We start from the raw sequence: 16,853 nt of genomic DNA on the forward strand, positions 1-16,853 counted from the left end.
GAGTGTGATACAAGTGGTTTCCTTCTGGGGGGGTGGTGCAAGGAGAGAACAGTCCTTCCCGCGATGGGTGTCCAACCTTCCTGGGCCCAGACACGGCATCCCCTGTCTGCTCCACCCAGGAATTTGGGTGGGAGCCCCCAGGAGCCGAGGAGGGGCGACTGGGCCCCGCTGACCTTAGGTGGCAGCAGCGTCACTCCAGACGCCAGGGTGTCCCTTGCTCACTTCTGAACCCACAGATCCGAGAACCCCCACGGCCACCCCCGGGCTGGGTGCTGACCCAGGTTTGGCCATGACTTACACCCTGTCTCCTGCTGGGGCACCCAAAAGGGCAGCCTTCAAAGGGGCTTCAGAAGAGGGAAAGGGGGGCTGTCCTTGACAGACGCACCTGCTCGGCCTGGCCCCTCCCGAACCCGCCCTCTGCTCCTGGGGTCTGTTCCTCTGCTCTCCCTGGCTGCTTGAGGGGGGCACCCCTCTGTTTGTGCCATGAGTCTGATTGATTGCCTGTGAGCAATCCAGCCAGGGAGGGGATCCTCCCTCTGCCCTTTGCCCCTGTACCCCAATCACAGACTGACTCAGGTTGAGTTTGGCCCCCAGACTCTCAGTGCCCTGGGGGGTACAAAGGTCTCTGGGGCTCATTTATTCCTGGGGCTGCTTGGCTGCGGTTCATTTTGCAAGTGGCCCTGAGAGTGAGCAGCCTTCCCCGCTCTGATGGCAAGGTTGAGGCTGGCGGCCACGGCGGCGCTCTGCCTGCTGGCCCTCGTCCCACAGCTCCTGGACCCCTGTGCAGCTGCTGAGCAGGGTGAGTGAGCCCCGAGCCCCCTGCTGCCCTCTTTCTCCAGCCCCTGCCCAGGCCCAAGGCAAGGCTGCCGCCCGGGGCCCAGGTCTGGGGTGCTCCTGCCTGGAGCTTAGCCTTCGATGCTCCTTGAACTTCTGGCCCCTCCGAGGGGAGCTCTGGGGGGAGAGCCAGGGTGTTGGCCCCTTGGCCATGTCAGCCTGTCTGAGCCTCCACCTCCTGCACAGACAGGATTCACAATGCTGGCGCGCCAGGCTTTGTGAGGATTAAGCAAGCCCTCAGGCACCGTGCCTGGCACAGACGGATGCCCGGTGGCATTAGCACCGGCCTCTCCCAGAGGATGTCCCTATGTGGCCCCTCTGGGCACCGAATGCCCAGGCTCCTCCTAACAGGACACGGGACACAGGCCTTGAAGCACTGTCCCATCCAACTCGTGCCCTGGGCACCTGTGATGGTCCCACTCCTGCCTTGCTCCCCCACAATGGCACGTGGCTGGCAGGGGTTCCAGAACCAGGAGAGGAGCCCCACCATAGCCGATGGGGCACAGGGCAAGATTTCAGGGGCCACGAGCCAGCTGGCATCATGGGGCCACTCTGGTCATCGCTGGCCTCTGTTTCCCCCCAGAAGAGAGCAGATTCTGGACTTGTAAGGATCGTTCCAACAGCTAAGCTGCCTTGGCCGTGGGGATCATGCTCAAGTTGGTCAGGGAGGACAGTGGGTCCCGGCAGGTCCCTGAGGATCTCCTTCTGCCCTTCGCCTGTTCCCAGAGAAGGAGGAAGGAAAACACAAGCAGAAATTGAAAGCAGGGGCTTGTGATGTCACTGGGATGGCCTTGCGGGGAGGAAGGGGGCTTGGTGCCTGCAGCGGAGACCAGCTCTTTGGATGTCACCCACACAGGCCTGCCCTGGACTTTGTCCTGCTCTGAGCTCATGGGGGTGCAGGAGTGGTGAGGGCTCCCAGCCCCTGCCAGCTCTCCTCTGCTGGGGACCTGGGCCGTGTGTGGGGCACTACGCCTGAGCGTTCTCCTAGAGCCTGGAGCCCCTAACGGTGGCACTGGGGATGCTGGCAGGGCAGGGTTTTCCCTGCTCCCTCTCCTGGCTCTGTCCTCTCCCCACCTCATCCTTGGCCTCTCCCCACGGGCTTCGTGCTGGAACTTGTCCCTCCCTGGCCTCAGTCTTCCCCTCTGTAAAATGAGAGCTTTCAGACTCTGTCCCTGCCATCCAGCATTCCGCGGTCTCCCCTCTCTGACTGCTGCCCCCCACCCTGCATGCCCCAAGACACGATGTCTGCTCTCTAGGGACCCAGGGCACCACCCTGCCTCAGCCAGAGGCCGCCAGGACAGGGTGTGGGCCCAGAAAATAAAACCAGTGACCTTGCTGGCCTCCCAGCAGGCACACCAGGGAGTATTGCTATTAATGAGACACCAAGTTCTCTGCATGCGCCCAACCCTGTCCTGCCTCAGCAGGTGCCCTGTGGAGGTGTCCACACCCAGCACATGAGTGTGGCACGGTCTAGGCTCAGTCACCTGTCCACGGCACGCACCCCCAACCCTTTCCACCTCCCCTCCCATCCTGTCCTGGCTTCACCCCTCTTTCTACCACCATCCAACTCTGGTCTTCCTCCTGAGGGTCTAAGCACCACCCCTCCAAAAGCCTCCCTGGCCCAACTCCCATGCCAAGGCCACGAGGAGCCCCCCACGGCCCTGCAGTAGCTCCCACCGCTCTCCCCTTCCCCTGCCCCCTCCAAAACTCACCCAGGAGACCGGGCAGCCACTGTCACAGAGGACCATGACCTGGGTGGCTTGGAGCAGCAGCGACGCAGCCCCTCTCACAGCTCCGGAGGCTGCAAGTCCAAAATTGAGGTGGTAGCCAGGCCACGCACCCTCCGAGGGCGGCAGGGAGGGACCAGTCCCAGGCTAGGCTGCGTCTGGCGTTCCGTGGCTTGGAGATGGTCACCACTGCTTCTTCATGATTCCTTCATCTTTCCGTGGACTGTTCTCCCCGTGTCCGTGGCCGGCCAGGTCCAGATTTCTCCTTTTAATTTTTAAAAAAATTGTTCAGAAAGATTAATTTGTTTATTTGAAAGGTGGAATGACAGAGAGAGAGAGAGAGGGAGAGAGGGAGAGAGGGAGAGAGAGGACTATCTTCCATCTGCTGGTTCACTCCCCAAATGGCCACAAGAGCCAGAGTTTCATCCGGGTCTCCCACGTGGGTGGCAGGGCCCAAGCACTCATGTCACCTTCTGCTGCTTTCCCAGGCGCATTAGCAGGGCACTGGGTTGGAAGTGGAGCAGCCGGGACTTAAACCTGTGCTCATAAGGGACGCTGGTGTCACAGGTGGCAGCTTAACCAGCTGTGCCAGGATACCGGCCAGGTTTTTTCTTTCTTTCTTTTTTTTTTTTTTGACAGGCAGAGTGGACAGTGAGAGAGAGAGAGACAGAGAGAAAGGTCTTCCTTTTGCTGTTGCTTTACCCTCCAATGGCAGCTGCGGCCTGCACGCTGCTGCCGGCGCATCGCGCTGATCCGAAGGCAGGAGCCAGGTGCTTCTCCTGGTCTCCCATGGGGTGCAGGGCCCAAGCACCTGGGCCATCCTCCACTGCACTCCCTGGCCACAGCAGAGAGCTGGCCTGGAAGAGGGGCAACCGGGACAGAATCCGGCGCCCCTACCGGGACTAGAACCCGGTGCGCTGGCGCCGCAAGGTGGAGGATTAGCCTATTGAGCCATGGCGCCAGCCCGGATTTTTCTTTTTTATAGGGATACTTATCATGTTGGATTAGGGCCCAGGCTGATGACCCCAGTTTAACTCCATCACTTGCAAAGACCGAATGTGCAAATATTAGGTTGTGTTCTGAGGGGCTGGGGGTGAGGGCTTCGCTGTGACTTACAGCAGAATGGACAGACCCATGGTGACCCCTGCGGCTCCTGCTTCCTATCCCTATCCAGTGCCCCCACCCCACCCACCCTCTCCAGGACCCCCCAGTGGGGGCGGCAGCTGCCTTGCCGGCCCGCTCTAACCTGCAACCCCGACTTCTGGGATCCAGATGAACTCTTTTGGTCTCACCAAGCCCAACCCATTGCTGTTTTTGGCCCAGATGGAGGGAACCAGCCCCCAAACAAAACACCCAGCAAAAAGGTGACAAGTGCCTGCCTGGTGGGGACCAGGGCACGGCAAGCAGACACGGGTGGTCACTCCTCCTGCCAGTGTGGTCCCCACACTGGCAAAGTCATGAGCTGCCTTTGCACACGGCCCTCTTCCTATCGTTCAGATCAGTGAGGTCAAGGCCGACAGAGGAGGGTGGGGTGCAGATGCTGGTCGTGAACCCTGGACTCTGTAACTGCCTCAATTTACCTGCGCAGCCAGATGCAGATAGGAATGGGGATGGGCTGCATCTAGGGAGCCTGAGCCTTTGACTCATCAGGGCCACAGGAGCACCCTGCCTGCCCCGCCCCGGCACAGCGCTGGCCACCAGCACCTCACAGCACGTAGCTGATGGGCTGGGGCCTCTTGCCTGGGACTCAGTGCGTGATCTGCAGGACCTGGTGTGGCGTGGACAGGCAGGGTCCTTCAGTCAAAGGTTGTTAAGGATTTCAAGAGCAGGGCAGCGGGTAATGCAGCCAGTGTGAGGCCCTTTCAAACACAGAGAGCGCCCAGTGGTGGACAATGGGTGGAAAGCAGACGGGATTTTATTGATTTATATATATATATATTTTAAAGATTTAGCGGCCAGTGCTGTGGCGTAGCGGGTAAAGCCACCGCCTGCAGTGCCGGTGCACAATATGGGCGCCAGTTCAAGTCCTGGCTGCTCCTCTCTGATCCTGGCTCCTGGCTTCAGATCAGCCCAGCTCTGGCCGTTGCGGCCAATTGGGGAGTGAACCAGCGGATGGAAGACCTCCCTCCCTCTCTCTCTCTCTTTCTGCCTCTCCTTCCCTCTCTGTCTAACTCTGACTTTCAAATAAATAAATCTAAAAAACATTTTAAAAAAGATTTAATTAATTTATTTGAAAGACAGAGTTACAGACAGAGAGAGGGAGACAGAGAGAAATCTCTTCCATCCACTTGTTCACTCCCCAAATGCCCACAATGGCCAGAGCTGGGCCATATGCTTCTTCTAGGTCTCCCATGCGGGTGCAGGGGCCCAAGGACTTGGGCCACCTTCCATTGCTTTCCCAGGCCACAGCAGAGAGCTGGATTGGAAGAGGAGCAGCCGGGACATGAACTGGTGCCCATATGGGATGCTGGCGCCACAGGCAGAGGTGTAGCCTACTATACTACAGCACCCGCCACAGGAATTTTATTTTCAAAAAAACCTGATTTTAAAAAGTGGATCAAGAGCCAATGTGGTGGCGTAGTGAGTAAAGCTGCCGCTTGCAGTGCTGGCATCCCACATGGGCGCTGGTTCGAGTCCCGGCTGCTCCACTGCCAATCCAGCTCTCTGGTATAGCCTGGGAAAGCAGCAGATGGCCCAAGTCCCTGGGTTCCTGCACCTGCATGGGAGACCCAGAAGAAGCTCCAGGCTCCTGGCTTTGGACCGGTCCAGCTTCGGCTGGTACAGCCATTTGGGGAGTGAACCAGTGGATGGAAGACCTCTCTCTCTCTGTCTCTCTGCCTCTCTGTAACTCTGCCATTCAAATAAATTTTTAAAAAATGGATCAAAAAATCCCTCCTTATCACAGTGGCTTCCTCGGCTGAAGGGGCAGGGCAGAGGGGACATTTGAAAAAATTTCTTGGTTCTTTATATATTTTTTGTCTACTTGGGGACCTTGGTGTGTGGGGGTGTTCTACTGTTCTGATGTTTACTGTTTTTTTTTTCCAGCTTTGTATCTAGAAGAAAGCCCAGTTCACAAACAGAATCATACCCCATTTTTAAGTTCCCAAAACGTTCTCAGCATTTTCATAAAGCTTACACCGCTGACCCCAGCTTTAAGCAGACAACTGCTGAAAATCAACTGAAAGAAAAGGAACACTTCCCATGGCCCACATTGGTTTCTCCTACCTTTAAAAAAACCTACATTTTAATTGATTTATGTGAGAAAGAGACACAGAGAGAGAAACACAGAGAGAGCTCCCATTGGCTTGCTCACTTCCCAAATTCCTGCGACAGTGGCAGCCGGGTTGGCTCGGGACTCTGGGTCTCCCACATGGGGACAGGGCCCCAACCAAGTGAACCATCTGCTGCCTATCGGGTGTAGCTCAGCAGGAAACTGGAGCGGAGCCAAGACTTGAACCCAGGCACTCCGACACGGGCTGGTGTCCCAAGCAGCATCCTAACCACTAGGACAAATACCCACCTCTTCCCACTGTGTGCACGACTTAGGAAGGTCTAAACAGACTTACGCTTTGTTTCTAAAGCAGTCTTCCCTGCTCCTGGTCTTTGTATTTTATTTATGTTTAGAATCGGAGAGGAATAACTTTACTAGTACTTCCACTTTAACGTTCCATTTGTGAACAACAACAATTCTGTTCACTCAACATCCTGGTTGCTCCTCTCTGATCCTGGCTCCTGGCTTCAGATCAGCCCAGCTCTGGCCATTGTGACCAATTGGGGAGTGAACGGCCTGGGGTGGGAGGTAGCTGTGCCACTGTCGGGGCCACGGAATTGGGGGGGTGGCATGCAGAGGGCGGCTGCAGCTACAGAACCGCGTTTCCCCACAGCCTTGAGCTGGACAGTCAGAGATGCAGGTGTTAGCAGCACTGCGTTCTTCCAAGTAACGGAGGAGAGAGTTGGTTCCTGGCCCCTGCCTGGCTCCTGAGCTTGGGCGTGGCTTCGTTGGCAGGATCCGCCTCCTCCTCCCCCCCATTCCTCTCTCCTCTTCCTCCTCCTCCTCCACCCCTCCACCTATCCCTCAGCCCCCCTCCCCCACACTCCCTGCCCCTGTTCTCTTATTTATTTTTCATTTTATTTGAAAGAGAGCCAGTGCCAAAGAGAGGTCTTCAAGCCACTGATTCATGCCCTCCCCCTCCAAAATGCCCTCAACACTTGGGGCTGGGCCAGGTCAAAGCCAGGAGCTGGAAACTCCATTCGGGTATCCCACAAGGGTGGCAGGAACCTAAGTACCTGGACCACCGTCTGCTGCGTCCAGGGTATGCATTAGCAGGGAGCTGGGTCAGAAACAGATCAACCAGGACTCGAACCCGGCACTCTGATATGCGATGCAGGCATCCCAAGCAGTGACTCTGCACCAAGCGCCTGCCCCTTCTCTCTGCAGAATGAACAGTACCCTGACGAGAACTGCAGGGTGACTTTGAACAGAGCGGGCCCGGGCAGACACGCCTGGTTTTTGCTCACTGGAGGGGTGAACCACCAGTCTCTGGTCCAGCGTCACATGAGCTGTGGCTCTGTCGCAGGCGCCCTTTCTTGCATTCAGGAAATTCCCTTCTGTTCCTAGGTTGCTGGGCTCACTGCCCAGGGATCGATGCTGGAATCTTCCAAGCGGATTTTTGTGTCGATTGTTATGATCCTATCATTTGCCCTTTCTAGTTTATTGACATGGTGGGTTACCTGGATTGATTTTTTTCATCATTCTCAGAATAAATCTCGTTTGCTCAGGATTTCAATATACAGTTCAATTCGATCTGCTACAATTGCGTTTAGAATTTTTGTGTCCGTGTTCATAAGGGACATTGGTGTGCAGTTTGTTTTTCCTTGTAATGTCCTTGTCTGGATTTTATACCAGGGTAAGGCTGGCCTCCTCGAACGAGCTGAGCAGGAGTCCCTCCTCTTGGTGTTTGGACACGTTTATCTAGAATTGGATGATTTTCTCCTGAACTATTAGGGGAATTCACCAGTGAAGCTCTCTGGCCTAGAGTCTGCTTTGTGGGAAGGGCTTTCTTTTCTTAAAGGTTTATGCATTTATTTCAAAGGCAGAGTTACAGAGAGGCAGGGAGGGAGGGAAAAAGAGAGAGAAAGAGAGAAAGAGAGACAGAGAGACAGAGAGATCTTCCATCCTCTGGTTCACTCCCCAAATGATTGCAATGGCCAGGGATGAGTCAAGCCGAAGCCAGGAGCCAAGAACTTCTTCTGGGTCTCCCACATGGGTGCAGGGCCCCAAGCACTTGAGCCATCTTCTACTGCTTTCCCAGGCCATTAGCAGGGGGCAGGATCGGAAGTGGAGCAGCCGGGACTCCAACCAGCACTCACACAGGATGTCAGGAGGCAGCTTAACCCGCTGGGCCACAATGCTGGCTCTGTGGGAAGGGTTTTAAATGACAATTTCAATGTATTGGACAGATATGGTCCTATTCAGGTAGCCTATTTTTTTTTTTTAAAATCATCTATTTATTTTGAAAGTCAGAGTTGGAGAGAGAGAGAGAGAGAGAGATCTTTCATCTGCTGGTTCACTCCCCAAATGGCTGCAATGGCCAAGGCTGGACCACACCAAAACCAGGAGCCTAGATCCTCATCCAGATCTCCACGGGCTGCAGGGGCCCAAGCACTTGGGGTGTCCTCCTCTGCTTTCCCAGGTGCATTAGCAGGGAGCTGGGTTGGAAGTAGAGCAGCCGGGTCTCCAGCCGATGCTGGTGTTCCAGGTGGTGGCTTAACTGCATGCCAAACACCGGCTGCGAGTCTGGAATTCTCAAGGATGATCAGAGGGATTGCATTTATTAATTTATCCTGGGACTAAATGCAGCTCCCGCTGTATTACCTGGGATATTTTTGGATCCACTATAACAAATACACTCAAAATGTACAAATGGCTCCAACACAATAGAAGTTGTATTTTTTTCTTTTTATATAATTTTTTTTTTATTTGAAAGAGTGAGAGGGTGATGTAGAGGGAGAGAGATCTTCCATCTACTTGTTCACTCCCCCAATAACGCCCTCTAGAGCCAGGCTGGGCCACGAGGAAGCTAGGAGCAAGGGGCTCTGTCCAGGTCTCCAGGTGGCTGGCAGGAAGGAACACGGCACGTGGGCCATCCTCTGCTGCTTCCCAGGCACATTAGCAGGGAGCAGGATGGGAAGTGGAGCAGCCGGGACTCGAACTGGCGCTCTGATAGAAGATGCAGGTCTGGAGCAGCAGCTTAATCGGCTGCACCACAGCATCCGCCCCGCAAGTTGTGGGTTTTTGAAGGCAAATGCTCCCAACAGGCAGGCGGCTTTCCTGCTGTGGGGAATCTGTGGGGAGCGAGGATGCTGTCTCCAGAGGCTGCACTGTTGCCTCCTTGTCCTCCGCTGCCACCTGGCAAAAGGGAAGCTCTATGCTGATACTGCACTGGGCTGCTACCCACTGCAGGGGACTCAGCCGTGAGCAAACGCAGGCTTTCCTGAACCCAGCTCCTGACTCCGGCAGGACGTTGCTTTCCTACACCTGTGCCATTTGCCACTGCCTGGCCTCTTCCAAGACCTGCAAAAGCTTGGGGCTTGCTACCGATTCATGGCCCAGTGAGAAGGCACGCGGGCTCCATGCCAGAGTGTGGGAATGGCAGGACTGTGAAGGAGGAGGTGCCAAGGAGGGGAAGGGGGAGTGGCCACGGACGACTAACGAGTCCTTCTCCTGCAGAGCTCAGCGAGGACGGGGCAGTGTGGGACGGAGGAGGATGCGGTGCGCAGGACGGCAGCCAGGAAGCCTGGTGCTCGCAGCGCCCGGGGAACCACACAGAAGGTGAGGCTTCCAGGAGGAAGTGCTGCTCAGCACACAGTGCTGTACGGCCCCGGGCTGCCTGAGCAACAGCAGAATTTGTAATCTGTGGGGGCAGAGGAGCCACGGTGTGCAAAAAATGTCAGAGGGTGGAGGGGAAGCCAGAAAGGAACGGAGCAAGAGGGAATCGGGAGCGGGGAGGCCGGAGTGCAAAGGCATGGTATGAAGGGTGCCTCTCCTGATCTGCTGCAGGGATCAACGTCTCCATGGCCATGGTCACGAAGAACAGAACAACGCCCTACGCTCTCAGAAGCAAAGAGGCTGTGCGGGCAGCAGCAATGCCAATGTCTACAAACCACAGAAGCAGCAGCTCCACCGTGCCTATGACTACCATCTGCATCACCACAACCAAGACCACCACACCCACAAACACAACCCCTAAAACTACCGAAACCACTACTATCACCAGTACGACCACAACAACCAACACCACCCCGACAATAACCACCGAAAATCCCACATTCACAACTTCCAAACACATAACCACAACACTCAACCCCACAGAGTCTACCTTAACCTCTGAGGAAACTACCCGCACTACCACAAATTCTGCCCATGATACCACTCCCAGCACCACGGCAGTGACTCATTCCTCTGCTGAAACCACAGTGTCCACCTCAACTTCAGCAGACACCACGACTGCCACAACCAGCCTGCCACAAAGCACCATTCTCTCCACCAATGTGGCAGAAAACAACGACAGACTATTGATACATTGCACAGAAACCACGATAACAACTGACACAGCCCCGACCACTCTGGGGACCACTCTCGCAACCACTCTGCCACCGAGCACCAGCTCTGCGGCCCCGTCCACGGCTGGACCCACAGCGTCCACTCCCACCACCGCGGGAGCCACCACAAGCCCAGCCCCAGGAACCACTGCGACTCCCGGAGACACCACCACGGCCACCCCTACGCCCACGGCACGCACCACTCCCTCGACCACTCTGGCCCCCAGCAGCACCACCTCGGTGACCCCCTCGACCGCTCCAACCACAGCGTCGACTCCCACCGGGGCGCCCACCACCACCCCTCTCCCCGCCACGCCCACCCCGCAGACCACTCCCTCGACCACCCTGCCACCCAGCAACAATTCTGTGAACATTTACAGCACTGACACGGGCACGACGACCTCTACCGGGCAGACCAGCACCCCTGGCACCACCACAACCACGCCAGGCACCGCTGCCCAGACCACTCTGGCCCCCAGCACCGCACCGACGACCACGGCCCGTTCCACGGCTCCCACCACAGCGTCCTCTCCCACCACGGAGGTCTCCGCTCCCGCCACCACCGTGTCCACCCTGGGGACCACTCTCGCAACCACTCTGCCACCGAGCACCAGCTCTGCGGCCCCGTCCACGGCTGGACCCACAGCGTCCACTCCCACCACCGCGGGAGCCACCACAAGCCCAGCCCCAGGAACCACTGCGACTCCCGGAGACACCACCACGGCCACCCCTACGCCCACGGCACGCACCACTCCCTCGACCACTCTGGCCCCCAGCAGCACCACCTCGGTGACCCCCTCGACCGCTCCAACCACAGCGTCGACTCCCACCGGGGCGCCCACCACCACCCCTCCCCCCGCCACGCCCACCCCGCAGACCACTCCCTTGACCACCCTGCCACCCAGCACCACCTCCGTGACCATTTCCACCGCTGACACGGCCGCGTCGACCTCCACCGGGCAGCCCAGCACCCCTGGCACCACCACGCCCACGCCAGGCACCACTGCCCCGACCACTCTGGCCCCCAGCACCGCACCGACGACCACGGCCCGTTCCACGGCTCCCACCACAGCGTCCTCTCCCACCACGGAGGTCTCCGCTCCCGCCACCACCGTGTCCACCCTGGGGACCACTCTCGCAACCACTCTGCCACCGAGCACCAGCTCTGCGGCCCCGTCCACGGCTGGACCCACAGCGTCCACTCCCACCACCGCGGGAGCCACCACAAGCCCAGCCCCAGGAACCACTGCGACTCCCGGAGACACCACCACGGCCACCCCTACGCCCACGGCACGCACCACTCCCTCGACCACTCTGGCCCCCAGCAGCACCACCTCGGTGACCCCCTCGACCGCTCCAACCACAGCGTCGACTCCCACCGGGGCGCCCACCACCACCCCTCTCCCCGCCACGCCCACCCCGCAGACCACTCCCTCGACCACCCTGCCACCCAGCACCACCTCCGTGACCATTTCCACCGCTGACACGGCCGCGTCGACCTCCACCGGGCAGCCCAGCACCCCTGGCACCACCACGCCCACGCCAGGCACCGCTGCCCCGACCACTCTGGCCCCCAGCACCGCACCGACGACCACGGCCCGTTCCACGGCTCCCACCACAGCGTCCTCTCCCACCACGGAGGTCTCCGCTCCCGCCACCACCGTGTCCACCCTGGGGACCACTCTCGCAACCACTCTGCCACCGAGCACCAGCTCTGCGGCCCCGTCCACGGCTGGACCCACAGCGTCCACTCCCACCACCGCGGGAGCCACCACAAGCCCAGCCCCAGGAACCACTGCGACTCCCGGAGACACCACCACGGCCACCCCTACGCCCACGGCACGCACCACTCCCTCGACCACTCTGGCCCCCAGCAGCACCACCTCGGTGACCCCCTCGACCGCTCCAACCACAGCGTCGACTCCCACCGGGGCGCCCACCACCACCCCTCTCCCCGCCACGCCCACCCCGCAGACCACTCCCTCGACCACCCTGCCACCCAGCACCACCTCCGTCACCATTTCCACCGCTGACACGGCCGCGTCGACCTCCACCGGGCAGCCCAGCACCCCTGGCACCACCACGCCCACGCCAGGCACCGCTGCCCCGACCACTCTGGCCCCCAGCACCGCACCGACGACCACGGCCCGTTCCACGGCTCCCACCACAGCGTCCTCTCCCACCACGGAGGTCTCCGCGCCCGCCACCACCGTGTCCACCCTGGGGACCACTCTCGCAACCACTCTGCCACCGAGCACCAGCTCTGCGGCCCCGTCCACGGCTGGACCCACAGCGTCCACTCCCACCACCGCGGGAGCCACCACAAGCCCAGCCCCAGGAACCACTGCGACTCCCGGAGACACCACCACGGCCACCCCTACGCCCACGGCACGCACCACTCCCTCGACCACTCTGGCCCCCAGCAGCACCACCTCGGTGACCCCCTCGACCGCTCCAACCACAGCATCGACTCCCACCGGGGCGCCCACCACCACCCCTCTCCCCGCCACGCCCACCCCGCAGACCACTCCCTCGACCACCCTGCCACCCAGCACCACCTCCGTGACCATTTCCACCGCTGACACGGCCGCGTCGACCTCCACCGGGCAGCCCAGCACCCCTGGCACCACCACGCCCACGCCAGGCACCGCTGCCCCGACCACTCTGGCCCCCAGCACCGCACCGACGACCACGGCCCGTTCCACGGCTCCCACCACAGCGTCCTCTCCCACCACGGAGGTCTCCGCTCCCGCCACCACCGTGTCCACCCTGGGGACCACTCTCGCAACCACTCTGCCACCGAGCACCAGCTCTGCGGCCCCGTCCACGGCTGGACCCACAGCGTCCACTCCCACCACCGCGGGAGCCACCACAAGCCCAGCCCCAGGAACCACTGCGACTCCCGGAGACACCACCATGGCCACCCCTACGCCCACGGCACGCACCACTCCCTCGACCACTCTGGCCCCCAGCAGCACCACCTCGGTGACCCCCTCGACCGCTCCAACCACAGCGTCGACTCCCACCGGGGCGCCCACCACCACCCCTCTCCCCGCCACGCCCACCCCGCAGACCACTCCCTCGACCACCCTGCCACCCAGCACCACCTCCGTCACCATTTCCACCGCTGACACGGCCGCGTCGACCTCCACCGGGCAGCCCAGCACCCCTGGCACCACCACGCCCACGCCAGGCACCACTGCCCCGACCACTCTGGCCCCCAGCACCGCACCGACGACCACGGCCCGTTCCACGGCTCCCACCACAGCGTCCTCTCCCACCACGGAGGTCTCCGCTCCCGCCACCACCGTGTCCACCCTGGGGACCACTCTCGCAACCACTCTGCCACCGAGCACCAGCTCTGCGGCCCCGTCCACGGCTGGACCCACAGCGTCCACTCCCACCACCGCGGGAGCCACCACAAGCCCAGCCCCAGGAACCACTGCGACTCCCGGAGACACCACCACGGCCACCCCTACGCCCACGGCACGCACCACTCCCTCGACCACTCTGGCCCCCAGCAGCACCACCTCGGTGACCCCCTCGACCGCTCCAACCACAGCGTCGACTCCCACCGGGGCGCCCACCACCACCCCTCTCCCCGCCACGCCCACCCCGCAGACCACTCCCTCGACCACCCTGCCACCCAGCACCACCTCCGTGACCATTTCCACCGCTGACACGGCCGCGTCGACCTCCACCGGGCAGCCCAGCACCCCTGGCACCACCACGCCCACGCCAGGCACCGCTGCCCCGACCACTCTGGCCCCCAGCACCGCACCGACGACCACGGCCCGTTCCACGGCTCCCACCACAGCGTCCTCTCCCACCACGGAGGTCTCCGCTCCCGCCACCACCGTGTCCACCCTGGGGACCACTCTCGCAACCACTCTGCCACCGAGCACCAGCTCTGCGGCCCCGTCCACGGCTGGACCCACAGCGTCCACTCCCACCACCGCGGGAGCCACCACAAGCCCAGCCCCAGGAACCACTGCGACTCCCGGAGACACCACCACGGCCACCCCTACGCCCACGGCACGCACCACTCCCTCGACCACTCTGGCCCCCAGCAGCACCACCTCGGTGACCCCCTCGACCGCTCCAACCACAGCGTCGACTCCCACCGGGGCGCCCACCACCACCCCTCTCCCCGCCACGCCCACCCCGCAGACCACTCCCTCGACCACCCTGCCACCCAGCACCACCTCCGTCACCATTTCCACCGCTGACACGGCCGCGTCGACCTCCACCGGGCAGCCCAGCACCCCTGGCACCACCACGCCCACGCCAGGCACCACTGCCCCGACCACTCTGGCCCCCAGCACCGCACCGACGACCACGGCCCGTTCCACGGCTCCCACCACAGCGTCCTCTCCCACCACGGAGGTCTCCGCTCCCGCCACCACCGTGTCCACCCTGGGGACCACTCTCGCAACCACTCTGCCACCGAGCACCAGCTCTGCGGCCCCGTCCACGGCTGGACCCACAGCGTCCACTCCCACCACCGCGGGAGCCACCACAAGCCCAGCCCCAGGAACCACTGCGACTCCCGGAGACACCACCACGGCCACCCCTACGCCCACGGCACGCACCACTCCCTTGACCAATCTGGCCCCCAGCAACACCACCTCGGTGACCCCCTCGACCGCTCCAACCACAGCGTCGACTCCCACCGGGGCGCCCACCACCACCCCTCTCCCCGCCACGCCCACCCCGCAGACCACTCCCTCGACCACCCTGCCACCCAGCACCACCTCCGTGACCATTTCCACCGCTGACACGGCCGCGTCGACCTCCACCGGGCAGCCCAGCACCCCTGGCACCACCACGCCCACGCCAGGCACCGCTGCCCCGACCACTCTGGCCCCCAGCACCGCACCGACGACCACGGCCCGTTCCACGGCTCCCACCACAGCGTCCTCTCCCACCACGGAGGTCTCCGCTCCCGCCACCACCGTGTCCACCCTGGGGACCACTCTCGCAACCACTCTGCCACCGAGCACCAGCTCTGCGGCCCCGTCCACGGCTGGACCCACAGCGTCCACTCCCACCACCGCGGGAGCCACCACAAGCCCAGCCCCAGGAACCACTGCGACTCCCGGAGACACCACCACGGCCACCCCTACGCCCACGGCACGCACCACTCCCTCGACCACTCTGGCCCCCAGCAGCACCACCTCGGTGACCCCCTCGACCGCTCCAACCACAGCGTCGACTCCCACCGGGGCGCCCACCACCACCCCTCTCCCCGCCACGCCCACCCCGCAGACCACTCCCTCGACCACCCTGCCACCCAGCACCACCTCCGTGACCATTTCCACAGCTGACACGGCCGCGTCGACCTCCACCGGGCAGCCCAGCACCCCTGGCACCACCACGCCCACGCCAGGCACCGCTGCCCCGACCACTCTGGCCCCCAGCACCGCACCGACGACCACGGCCCGTTCCACGGCTCCCACCACAGCGTCCTCTCCCACCACGGAGGTCTCCGCTCCCGCCACCACCGTGTCCACCCTGGGGACCACTCTCGCAACCACTCTGCCACCGAGCACCAGCTCTGCGGCCCCGTCCACGGCTGGACCCACAGCGTCCACTCCCACCACCGCGGGAGCCACCACAAGCCCAGCCCCAGGAACCACTGCGACTCCCGGAGACACCACCACGGCCACCCCTACGCCCACGGCACGCACCACTCCCTCGACCACTCTGGCCCCCAGCAGCACCACCTCGGTGACCCCCTCGACCGCTCCAACCACAGCGTCGACTCCCACCGGGGCGCCCACCACCACCCCTCTCCCCGCCACGCCCACCCCGCAGACCACTCCCTCGACCACCCTGCCACCCAGCACCACCTCCGTCACCATTTCCACAGCTGACACGGCCGCGTCGACCTCCACCGGGCAGCCCAGCACCCCTGGCACCACCACGCCCACGCCAGGCACCGCTGCCCCGACCACTCTGGCCCCCAGCACCGCACCGACGACCACGGCCCGTTCCACGGCTCCCACCACAGCGTCCTCTCCCACCACGGAGGTCTCCGCTCCCGCCACCACCGTGTCCACCCTGGGGACCACTCTCGCAACCACTCTGCCACCGAGCACCAGCTCTGCGGCCCCGTCCACGGCTGGACCCACAGCGTCCACTCCCACCACCGCGGGAGCCACCACAAGCCCAGCCCCAGGAACCACTGCGACTCCCGGAGACACCACCACGGCCACCCCTACGCCCACGGCACGCACCACTCCCTCGACCACTCTGGCCCCCAGCAGCACCACCTCGGTGACCCCCTCGACCGCTCCAACCACAGCGTCGACTCCCACCGGGGCGCCCACCACCACCCCTCTCCCCGCCACGCCCACCCCGCAGACCACTCCCTCGACCACCCTGCCACCCAGCACCACCTCCGTGACCATTTCCACCGCTGACACGGCCGCGTCGACCTCCACCGGGCAGCCCAGCACCCCTGGCACCACCACGCCCACGCCAGGCACCACTGCCCCGACCACTCTGGCCCCCAGCACCGCACCGACGACCACGGCCCGTTCCACGGCTCCCACCACAGCGTCCTCTCCCACCACGGAGGTCTCCGCTCCCGCCACCACCGTGTCCACCCTGGGGACCACTCTCGCAACCACTCTGCCACCGAGCACCAGCTCTGCGGCCCCGTCCACGGCTGGACCCACAGCGTCC

At 62.1% G+C, this 16,853-nt stretch overlaps 1 protein-coding gene across 1 annotated transcript in view; it reads left to right on the forward strand.

Annotated features, from left to right (window-relative positions):
* Nucleotides 1–9,984: 9,984 nt before the first annotated feature.
* The window catches only part of LOC100358395 (mucin-17), a 65,091-nt gene continuing 58,222 nt past the window's right edge, over nucleotides 9,985–16,853 (forward strand). The window contains exon 1 of the mRNA XM_089321955.1: nucleotides 9,985–10,010. Within this exon, the coding sequence (XP_089178081.1) occupies nucleotides 9,985–10,010 (26 nt within the window). The remainder of the gene's footprint in view (nucleotides 10,011–16,853) is intronic.

The sequence above is a fragment of the Oryctolagus cuniculus genome, chromosome 19, assembly GCF_051225735.1.
Source record: "Oryctolagus cuniculus isolate XC-2025 breed Fujian yellow rabbit chromosome 19, ASM5122573v1, whole genome shotgun sequence".
NCBI classification, from domain to species: domain Eukaryota; kingdom Metazoa; phylum Chordata; class Mammalia; order Lagomorpha; family Leporidae; genus Oryctolagus; species Oryctolagus cuniculus.